Source organism: Ostrea edulis, chromosome 1 (genome assembly GCF_947568905.1).
Source record: "Ostrea edulis chromosome 1, xbOstEdul1.1, whole genome shotgun sequence".
Taxonomy (NCBI): domain Eukaryota; kingdom Metazoa; phylum Mollusca; class Bivalvia; order Ostreida; family Ostreidae; genus Ostrea; species Ostrea edulis.
In genome coordinates this window covers 80,299,898-80,312,022 of record NC_079164.1, presented here as the reverse complement: position 1 = coordinate 80,312,022, position 12,125 = coordinate 80,299,898, and the positions used below count along the sequence as shown (strand labels likewise).

General features: G+C 34.8%; 2 protein-coding genes across 7 annotated transcripts in view; one reads left to right on the top strand and one right to left on the bottom strand.

Annotated features, from left to right (window-relative positions):
• LOC130054058 (uncharacterized) overlaps window positions 1–12,125 on the top strand; it is a 1,204,346-nt gene that overhangs the window by 965,000 nt on the left and 227,221 nt on the right. The gene's annotated exons all lie outside the window — the stretch shown is intronic.
• The window catches only part of LOC125682793 (uncharacterized), a 42,748-nt gene continuing 36,000 nt past the window's right edge, over window positions 5,378–12,125 (bottom strand). For all 6 annotated transcript variants that reach the window (XM_056162228.1, XM_056162224.1, XM_056162223.1 and 3 more), the window contains 2 exons: window positions 6,880–7,147; window positions 5,378–6,599 (listed from right to left, as the gene is read on the bottom strand). In XM_056162228.1, coding sequence (XP_056018203.1) covers window positions 6,470–6,599; window positions 6,880–7,147 — 398 coding nt within the window. In that variant the 3' untranslated portion in view covers window positions 5,378–6,469. The remainder of the gene's footprint in view (window positions 6,600–6,879; window positions 7,148–12,125) is intronic.

Sequence of the window (12,125 nt, the reverse complement as noted above, 5' to 3'; positions counted from 1 at the left end):
AATATTGCGAGTAAGTAATGTTTATATGGGTCGCTCTCTACAAACTGTTTGGTAATGTTATTCCTTTATACATTTGTAATTAGCGCTGTTTTTCTAAAATAAACAGTGCAATCATTATTTATTTTTGGATTAGACAAATTATAATATGTTACATTGTTGACAACTAGGCCCTAGGCCAAGCTACTGTCACGGTTGCATTTCGAAAAAAAAAACAAACCAAAAATCTACGGAAGCCCATTAGTGTAAACCAAAACTAAATAAAAAACGAAATTATTATATAAAGAACGAAATTGTTATATAAAAAACGAAATTATTAAACAAAAAAACCAAAATATTAAATAGAAAACCAAAACTAAATAAAAAAACGAAATTATTATATTAAAAACAAAATTATTAAATAAAAAACGAAATTATTATATAAAACACGAAATATTATATTAAAACGAATTATATAAAATACGAAATTATTATATAAAAAAACGAAATTATTATATAAAAAACGAAATTATTATATAAAATACGAAATTATTAAATAAGAAAAGGAACGTACTGTACTGATGTGAACTGATACATGTAAGTCATTAATTCTACATGACACGGCAAAGTATTCAGAACTTGGCATAAACGAAGGCCACCTGGCACCAGTTTTAGCAGCCCACTGGTACACACCGTATTACACCACCGAAACTTAATTAGTGTAAAATGAAGTGATTGTTGATCGAGGTACCTGACTGATGGGAGCCATATATTTTCTTACTTATACACGGTCAGCTAGCCTATGATATCACACCACTCTACACAAACATGCAATTTGAGGAATTAATGACTGCAGTAGAAACATACTACAGTAAATCGGACAAATCTGTCTATGCAATAAATACATCATTCACTGGCGATCTGAGCTTTCTCTTCAGATTAATTTTGGGAAATAATACTTTTAAATTTAATTCAAAAGTTTATAAACAGATATTTGGATGTGTTATAAGGGTCTAATTGCTCCCCATCTGTATGCGATATCCGACTACATCAGATAACCAAGGATTTCCAGGTAAACATCGCATAACGTACCAAGTGCGTTATCATGACGATGGCTTTATTTTATTATGATCATGGTGAAGAAATGATTTATTCGCTATAGCAAATTTTGCTCATCAACTGCTTAAATTCACGTGTGAAATATCTGTAAATAAAATGCATTTCTTGGGCAGTACAGTGTATAAAGTAAAGTGATTTGAGGCAACTCGCATTCTAGATTTGAAAACGTACATCAAACCTACAAATTGGAACGAAAAAGTGCACATAATCCTTCAGTTTATAAGGGATTTATAAATGGTGAAACTAATTGCCATATTTACTGATAAATTAGCCGACGAATATACCACTTTATCTTAGAATGTAAATTACTATCCGCTCTACGGAAAGAATTTGTTTCCTAGATATTGTCATTTACCAAATACACTGAAATGTAGAGAGTTAATGACAACATGAAACCTAAAACAGTTTTTTAAAAAAGCAACTATGTATATCCATAAATTAGTCTGCTGTCCTTCCTAAGATGTTTATATATTAAATTATATGCATTATGTCCTCCACCTTTATTTTGTGCTAATGCACATACTTGTGTATGTATTAGTTATATACTTGTACCCTTGGCAATGTTGTTTAAATACTAACTTATATATTTATGTACCTCGTGTACCATTGTATGAATGATTTGAGTGAATAAATTAATTGAATTGATTGAAGAAATTCTTAAAGATTTCAAAACAAACCCTCTAAAGAGGGGCTATAGTGATAATTAAATGAATAAAAAAAAGTACAAGTGGTACTTGATAACTACGATCAAGCCACCTCTGTTATCGGGTGTAAATAAAAGCAAAAAAACGGGTATACCCATTGTTTTTATTACCAAATACAACCCATAAAGCAAAAGCTTTTAAATTACTGGCACATCCTCCAGAGAGACAAAGACGTTTTCTCTGTTCTACATTGTACCTATAGTGTGGTTCATACCAACGCAATAAAAATTTAAGGGATATGCTCACACCTTCATTTCAGAATAATCAACCTGCATGATAATTGTGAAGTGCAAATAGACTTCTGATGAGGCGGACCTGCATGCAGCTAAACTTCAATCTATCGATCAATCCAATCAATTTGCTCAATTTTCACACTGCCGAAACACTTAATTAGTGTAGAGTCAAGTGATTTTTGAGGTATGTGGCTGATGGGAGCCATATATATTCTTACTAGATTTATGGGGGCTAGTGTTGTAGTAATTTTGGAGAAATCCTGTAATCCGATACACGAGGTTTGAGACCTTTCAGGGAACGTAGTAGATAAACGTGTAGTGAATGGATAAGTTGGCTAATTTGTAATGTCAATAGATTTCTGTAAAACTCGATTGGCGATGATGAAATCGCAGTAAATCAAAGAATTAGGAGCCATGTTTCCTTCCTTGTTACGCTCCACTGACACACACACATTATGTTCTCAAAAACAGTTCTTAATTTCGTTTTTTATTTAATAATTTCGTTTTTTATTTAGTTTTCATTTTTTATTTAATAATTTCGTTTTTTATCTAATTTTGGTTTGTTTATATAGTTTTCGTTTTTTATATAATAATTTCGTTTTTTATTTAATAATTTCGTTTTTTATTTAGTTTTGGTTTGCACTAATGGGCTTCCGTACAAATCAATAACAATAATAGAATTTAAAGTGGAAATCATATTATTTATTTTGATAAAGTAATCTTATTATTATTTTTGAATTGTGATCAACACGTCGTTAGGAAATATTTTATTACTTATCTAATTAAAAGCTCAATTATTTTGTATCATTAAATTTTCTGTAAATCTGATCTACCAGTTGGTAGAAACTCACAAGTAACATTGTATATATGTTGTTACAAGGTGAAGGTCAGTTGATCGGAGTGTGTGTTGAATTTGAAGACCAAAACAGAATGTATGCTGTAGGCCTACCAGTGCTTATGGCTTCTATATATCCATTGTCTCGCAGTTTATCAGGGTCTCTGTCCAAGCGGTTTTTGAAAAGGTGACTGGGTGTTTGTTTTTAAGGTAAAGTTCTTGCTCCAACAAAAAATTATCCACGTCTTTTTTCTCGTACCTTCCTTCGAAAAATACTCAGTCTACATCCTTTCTACCGACAACTAGTACACCCGAGCACGACATAAAACATCTTAATGCAATATTATTTACAAGCTGTTAACATGACAACTAGTACACCCGAGCACGACATAAAACATCTTAATGCAGTATTATTTAGAAGCCGTTAACATGACAACTAGTACACCCGAGCACGGCACAAAACATCTTAATGCAGTATTATTTAGAAGCCGTTAACATGACAACTAGTACACCCGAGCACGACATAAAACATCTTAATGGAGTATTATTTAGAAGCCGTTAACATGACAACTAATACAACCGAGCACGGCATAAAACAACTTAATGTAATATTATTTACAAGCCGTTAACATGATAATTGGTTTTTTGTCGATTAAATCTAATCTGTTTATGGAATGGCTAATAGACGTTTTCAAACCCGAGGGCGCATATGACGTCACACATAATGGCGCGTAAAATAGCGAAAGTAAATATGCATATCGCAAGATTTGAATTTCATCGCTTTCATACTCGAAAACTACGCAAAATATTTCATTTAAAACATATTTAAAGTAGTTTTAGGCATGAAAAGAATTGAGTTCGCTGAACAAATGAAAAGGCTTAGAAACATGCGTTATGTCCTTTAAGAAGTGACAAGGATCAGAAGTTATCAGAAATCAAGATCCCTGTGTCCTGACGCTCACCTGAATCTATTATGCCATACACTGTAGGAAAATGAATTCTTAACCCCAAGAGCCGTGTTTGGGATGTTCAAACATAGTCGGGTACACTGGTAGAACAAGAGGTACTGTGAGCAATGCTCACTAAGAATACCCCCCGCTTACCCCAATCTCCCAAAGGGTGTTGGTAATAGGTAAAACTTCAGTATTATGATCCAAAAGGTATCTAGGAACACAGCATCTCCATGCGATGAAAAAAGCCATTAAAGAATTTAAATGGAAACCATATTGCTACTTCGATGTCCAGTGCACGTGACCTTTGACCTTTTGACCCCAAAATCGATAGGGAACATCTTCATCCCATGGGTAGTCCATATGTACGATATGGTGACTGTAGGTGGAAAGGACAACGCTTTAGAGCCCGGAAACCATATTGCTACTTCAATGTCCAGTGCACTTGACCTTTGACTTTTTGACCCCAAAATCGATAGGGAATATCTTCATCCCATGGGTAGTCCATATGAATGATATGGTGACTGTAGGTGGAAAGGATAACGCTTTAGAGCCCGGAAACCATATTGCTACTTCGATGTCCAGTGCGCTTGACCTTTGACCTTTTGACCCCAAAATCGATAGGGAATATCTTCATCCCATGGGTAGTCCATATGAATGATATGGTGACTGTAGGTGGAAAGGATAATGCTTTAGAGTCCGGAAACCATTGCATCTACAGGCGGACGGACGGACGGACAGATGGACAACCCGATTCCAGTATACCCCCCCCCCCCCACCCACAACTTGTTGCGGGGGGTATAATTACATACCCCAATGCACCGCCCGCTTGTAGAATCAGACTCAAGATAAGGGTATGGTCACAGGCCTCAGTAAGTGTCTCAAATTTGTAGATACATTTATGTGCCATCAATGACGACTCAAGTGAACGTTTGGTATACCTCAAGATCATCAATTGAAATAGACTGAAGTCAAAATTTCGATTACATATATCTTTTAAAGATTAATCTATCACATATTTTTTTAAATGATAAAAAAAGTAAATTACAAACATATGCTGAAAATTTTAGTTATTGAAAGGCATTTACCTCATGCATAGCTCTTATCCCAAGAAGTTGAAAATGTAAAAAGTTTACAGACAAACAGACGGACAAACAGATGGTGAACAGGTGATTAGAACAAGAGGCCTACGGGCCATATCGCTCACCTGAGTCACCTTTGCTCATATTTAAAGATTTTCCCTTTATATTTGCATGTAAATCTTTGATCCATATTCAGTATTGTGATCCCTATCATTGTAAATCTGTTGTAGAACTATATAAAGAGCATAGAACAATATCTTTACTTGAAAGATTTTATGGTCATTATTATAAAGTATTCTTAACGGAAAAGTATGGTTGCGTTTATGATACTTTCCGGTCAAGATGTCTTTACAAAATAACAACCACATCTAACACATAAAGTATTTGTTAAAGACTCTTTACAATGATATATACCGGGTTTGATAGCAGAGACGCATTATGTTTCTGCCAACAGTGACAAAATAACTTCAAACAAGACTGGTTTTTATGTGAAAATATTATATTCTGGTGTAACATTCTTTAAACAATGCAATGTCAATAACAGATATACATGAAACTGGAGATCTAAGTTTATCAAACCTTCTGATGTAAACATTGAACTAAATCTAGTAATATACGAAATTTCTGATAGAATCATCAAAGTAATTAAAGTAATATTAAAAAATTTTGATGCAATCTTCAAGCTAAATGTAGTAATATTCAAAACATCAGTTTACAAACATCAAACTACACATAAAACACAATATACAAAATTTCAGATATAATCACCAAACCAAATGAAGTAATATACAAAATTTATGATATAAATATATATATTTTTTTCATGATAAACATGTTACATGCATAAAACAAACTGTGTATACAAATTTTAATACAAACATAAATCTGTTTTCACAACATGTGTATTGCACACTGGGGTCAATGTTTTCCTTGTTCTCATCAACAGACACCAAAGACAATTACGTTTGTGGAATCTGATCCACGTCCTCAAAAGGATTCACTCAACTTAAAATTAAATTCCAAACAGAAAGATGCTTCCTGCCTGTACCATATTGCAATGTCAAAGTCCAAAACTTTTGTTTTTTCAGTTAGTGATAAATTGCTTTATTTTAAGGTTTATAAGGGATTATATCTGGGGACTAAAGTGGAGATTGGAAGATGATGTGGTGACGAGGTGTTGTTGGCCTGTTAACATCAATGTCTCAGGTGGAGGGTGGCAGATGATGTGGTGACGAGGTGTTGGTGGCCTGTTAACATCAATGTCTCAGGTGGAGGGTGGAAGATGATGTGGTGACGAGGTGTTGGAGGCCTGTTAACATGTCTCAGGTGGAGGGTGGCAGATGATGTGGTGATGAGGTGTTGGTGGCCTGTTAACATCAATGTCTCAGGTGGAGAGTGGAAGATGATGTGGTGACGAGGTGTTGGTGGCCTGTTAACATCAATGTCTCAGGTGGAGAGTGGAAGATGATGTGGTGACGAGGTGTTGATGGCCTGTTAACATCAATGTCTCAGGTGGAGAGTGGAAGATGATGTGGTGACGAGGTGTTGATGGCCTGTTAACATCAATGTTTCAGGTGGAGGGTGGAGAGTCTGGAGATTCATCAGGAATTCTGTCTGGGGACACAGGTGGGGAGTGGAAGATTAATGATGACGTGGTGTTGGTGGCCTGTTCAGTCATAGCAATCTGTTCGTGCCGACATCTACAAAACATGGACAAATTACTGTATATCTGTTTTCACTAAAGAAAAAGCCCCCCCCCCCCCCCCCCCCCCCCAAAAAAAATTATATGTTGAAGAAACGTTAATTATACAAAATTATAAACGAGAAACACAATTCAAATTTTAGGTTCTGACTATTCAAATTGGAAAATTACTAGATCTCAGAGAAAGCAAATTATGCTTGAATTTCAGGGCCAGAAATGGCCCTCACTGGACCTAGTCCTTTCCTTCAGACAGATCTGTATTATCTTAATGTAATTACCCAGACATTTCTAATTCATCTTCATTCTCGCTGGTCTCCTCTAAATTCCAATCATGCCCATTTTCCTCTACACCATTATCTTCACTGGTCCCTGATTCAGCAGTGTCCTCGTCATCAGGATCAGATTCCTCGCTGCTGTCTTCGTAGTTCAGATAATATCTGTATTCTTCAGACTCGGACTCTTCACTGATTTCCAGCTCTAATCCTGATTCCTGAACCCCCTCATCACTTGAAGCTTCCGTGATCCGCTCATCTCTGTCTGGATTATCTGAAGTTTTAATAGAACAAGGAGAGTGATCAAGCAATTAAGATCAGGTATAGACATTGAAGCATTTTGTCTAGTGTATGGAGGAGTTTGAAGCAAGTGAATTCTCTAGAAGTGGGCCCAGTCTACCACACATAATAACATTAGTTCTAAATACTCGTGACATTAATTGTAAGTGATATACATTATGTGATTTGAAAGATGAGACCCATGGACCATATTGTTTGTCTCATCTTTTATGTTTCCCACCTGAAGTATATCAAACATTGTAAATAAATACTGGTCTTATACGCAAAAGTATTTCATTCAAATAAAATCAGCATTACAGGTGTGTAATTCTATATTGAGTCTTAGTTTTCTTAGCACTTGATATTGACTTCCGTTTCTTATACCAGTGGATGACCGGTCACAGTCGCTCAGTATATCCCCAAATCTTTGATTCTGGGGGCATAAAAAGAATGATAGACAGTGTTTTCAAAGACAAGATACGTTACCAGTCACCCTAGTATTACTTATAAGTATCACTACTGACTAGGCCTAGGGGCTAAGAAATCTAGAAAATTTCCAAGCTCATTTCTAATATTCAGCAACGATGTAAAAGATTGTGATCTCAAAACTTAAATGACCCCCAAAAGTGCCTATGCTAATGAAATACTTTAAATAATATAATATGTAAGATTATTACAATATGACTAATTAGGGCCTGTCCTAGAGTGAAAACCCAGGAGTTGGTTGCGAAACAATGTTGTTGATAAAGACAATATACATATAAAACTTACACGGTACCAATTTTGATGCACCAGATGCGCATTTCGAAAAATAATGTCTTTTCAGTGATGCTCAACCGAAATGTTTGAAATCCGAAATATCAATGAAGTTTTAGAGCTATTATAGGGAAAACAGTGTGCCAAAAAAAGTGGAGTCAAATTCGTCCAAGGATCAGAGCTATGCGTGAGGGAGATAATCCTTAATTTTAAAATGAATTTCTAAATTTTATAACAGCAATTAAATATTCATCCGTATTTTCAAGCTAGTAACGAAGTACTTAGCTACTGGGCTACATGTATAAGGACTACCTATCTGTTTCGTTTCAGTTTAATATTGAAGATGATTGAAGAAGCATTAAACATGTTTTCTAGATGTTTTACACATATACACTATATACATCAAGTTTATCACCATCATGGAGTCAGAACCTCTACTTCAGGGAAAATGAAATTTACAATTTCGTTAGAGGCCACCCTACTATACATGATTATACATTTAGTTTACCTTGCAAATGTGCAGTTGTTGAGAAGGGTTTTGCATGTGGGTCAATATGTGGCAGTTTCTTAAATTCTATTTAACCCCTATGGCCCTAGGAATGCAGAGTCCCTAAATTTACAATACATGTCCCCTCGTCCCAAAGATGCCTTAAACTAAACATGACAAGTGATGTTTGTAAAACACATATGCAACTAATGGTGTTAACATTAACAAGAGGCCCATGGGCCGCATCACTCACCTGTATCACGTTGGCTCATATTTAAAGATTTTTCCAAAATATTCGCATGTAAAACTTTGATCCCTATTGTGGCCCAACCTACTACCAGGGGCCATGCTTTTTTTTCAAAATTGAATTTGGACTATGTCAAGAAGCTTTCATGTAAATGTAAACTTTTCTGGCATACTGATTTTTCATCAGAAGATTTTTAATGATTTTTCCTATAGATTTGTATGTAAAACTTTGACCCGTTATTGTGGCCCCATCCTATCCTCGGGGGTCATAATTTTAACAAACCTCCATCTGCACTATGTCAGGCAGCTTTCATGTAAATTTTAACTTTCCTGGCTCTGTAGTTTTTGAGAAGATTTTAAAAAAAAAGTTCCCATATGTTTGTATGTAAAATTTTGATCCCCTATTGTGGCCAAATCCTATCCTTGGGGGCCATAATTTTGAGAAACTTCAATCTGCACTATGTAAATAATTTTTGTGTAAATTTCAGCATCCTGGGCCAGAAGTTTCTGAGAAGATTTTAAAAGATTTTTCAGATATATTTGTATGTAAAACTTTGATCTGCTATCGTGCCCCATCCTATCCTAAGGGACCATGATTTTTACAAACTTCAATCTGCACTATGTTTAGAATATTTGCTGTAAATTTCCACTTTCTTGGCCCAATAGTTTTTGAGAAGATTGTTAAAGATTTTCCCTAAATATTTGTATGTAAAACTTTGATCCCATATTGTGGCCCCATCCTACCCCCTGGGCCATGATTTAAAGAAACTTGAATCTGCATTATGTCAGGAAGCTTTCGTGTAAATCTTAGCTTTTCTAGCCCAGTGGTTCTTGAGTAGAAGGTTTTTAAATGACCCCACCCTATTTTTGCATTTTTTGCATTTTTGTGAATATCTCCCTTTTGAAAAAAACATGGCCCTTCATTTGAATAAACTTGAAACCCCTTCACCCAAGGATCCTTTTGGTTCTCGAGAAGAAGTGGAAAATGTAAAAAGTTTACAGAGAGACGGACGGACATACAACTGGTGATCAGAAAAGCTTACTTGAGGTTTCAGCTCAAATGAGCTAAAAGTGTTAAACACATGTATCATTTCATTAATAGTAGTATTACCAATTCAAAATATTGAACAGACAATATCTTATTATGTGAGGAATGGATTTACCATGTGACCTAAGATTAAAAGGGGTCATCTACTCCTTATTTTGTACCAGAGTACCAAGTTTGGTGTCAATCAAGCAGATAATTATCAAAATATAGAAGCCAATATATTACTATGTCCAGTTTAACCCTTGACCTTTGACCATGTGACCTCAAAATCAATAGGGGTAATCTTCTCCTAAAGATGTACCAGTGTACCAAGATTGATGTCTGTCAAGCAAAGGGTTCTCAAGATATTGGTTAGACAGTATATTCCTAAGTCCAGTTTGGCCCTTGAGATTTCAATATATGGCCTCAAAATCAACAGGGGTCATCTTCTCCTGAAAGATGTACCAGTGTGCAAAGTTTGATGCATGTCGAGCAAAGGGTTCTCACAATATTGAGCGCACAGAACATTCCTATGTCCAGTTTGACCCTTGACCCATGACTATATTACCTTGATCTTTGAATATGTGACTTCAAAATTAATAGGGGTCATCTACTTCTGAAGATGTACCAATGTGCCAAGTTTTATGTCTGTCAAGCAAATGGTTCTCAATATATGGAGTGAATAGTATATTCCTATGTCCAGTTTGACCCTTGATCTTTGACTTTGTGACCACCAAATCAAAAGCGGTCAGGTTCTATTAATGATGTACCTGTGTACCAAGTTTGATTGCTGTCAAGCAAAGAGTTCTCTAGACATGGAGTGGTCAGTATATTCCTATCCCCAGATTGACCCTTGACCTTTGACCATGTAACCTCAAAATCGGTAGCGGTCATCTACTTTTTGGGATGTACAAATGTACTAAGTTTGATGTCTGTCAAGTAAAGGATTCTCAAAATATTGAGAGTATATTTCTATGTCCAGTGTAGAATTGACCTTTGGACCTAAAAAATAGTAAGGGCCCATTTCTGCTTATAACCAAATTACATATGAAATATCATTACGATCAAATGAATGGTTCTAAAGATATTGAGTATATCGACCAACAGGTGCAAAACAATATGCCTCTCTACTTTGAAGGGGGGGGGGGGGGGGGGGGGGGGGGGGGGGGCAATAAGAATAATTGAAATGGTAGAATTTTATCATCAACTAAAAATTAAAATGTTCAAAACTTAACATTTTTAACAAATAACGCCCGACAATGCCTACTGACCAATTGTAATAGGTCACCTGAGGTAACTTAATGAAATTACGATAAATGTCACAAATACGATATACAAAATCAGTTGTAATTCATTAATTTCATTTAAAAAACATGGAGTGGCGATCTCTTATTGAAATAATTCCATTCTAACTACATTTGTATTTGTTTCTACCTAGTTTACATGACTCAACTCAGAGTGTTATCAGAACTTGAATTTTAAAAACAAAGTAGATCAACATTCATCATTTATTTAGTTTCAAGGGGGTGGGGTGTTAATTGTTTTGTTTATGTCAGACCTTGACTTTTGATACAGACCCTTAAGTTCATGATAGCTATTCCACACAGAGACTGGTGTAATGTACATACTCAGTGTCAAACCAGTACACAATGTAGATTTTGTCCACACCTGCTACAGAAACATACAACATCACACCATCACAGAAACATACAACATCCCACAAACCAAAGCTGTGTCAATATCACTGATATTTACAAAGTAGGATAGTTAAGTAGAAGAAATAGATTATAAACATGTCAAGTTTTAAACTGGCAATGATCAATGTTCTACAAATCTCAACAAGATAATAATTGTAACAGAATGCTGTTAATAAAATCTCCCCATTGAACACCTATTGAATCCCAACCCAAAATATTAAATAAAACCATTTCTCCTCATCTAATCATTGCCCCCATTGTAATTAAAATTAATTATATTATATTATTAATATTATTCACTTAATGTAATTATAACCCACATCATTTAACATTAAACCTACACACTAAGTTAACCTTAATTATCAACCACATTTTAATAACAACCTAACTCCTCGTCTAATTATATCCCATGTTGTAATTAAAATTAATCACTAGTTGTAATTAAATCCAACATTGTAGTCAAAATTAAATATTACCTCTAAGCATAACCCACATTGCAATAGAAACATAATTCCTCCTCTAATTATAACCCATTTGTAATTAAAATTAATTCCTAGCTCTAATTATAACTCACATTGTAATTAGAAATAATCCCTAGCTCTAATTATAACTCACATTGTAATTAGAATTAATCCCTAGCTCTAATTATAACTCACATTGTAATCAGAATTAATCCGTAGCTCTAATTATAATTCAAATTGTAATTGTAATTAATCACTAGCTCTAATTATAACCTGCAATGCAATCAGAATTAATCCCT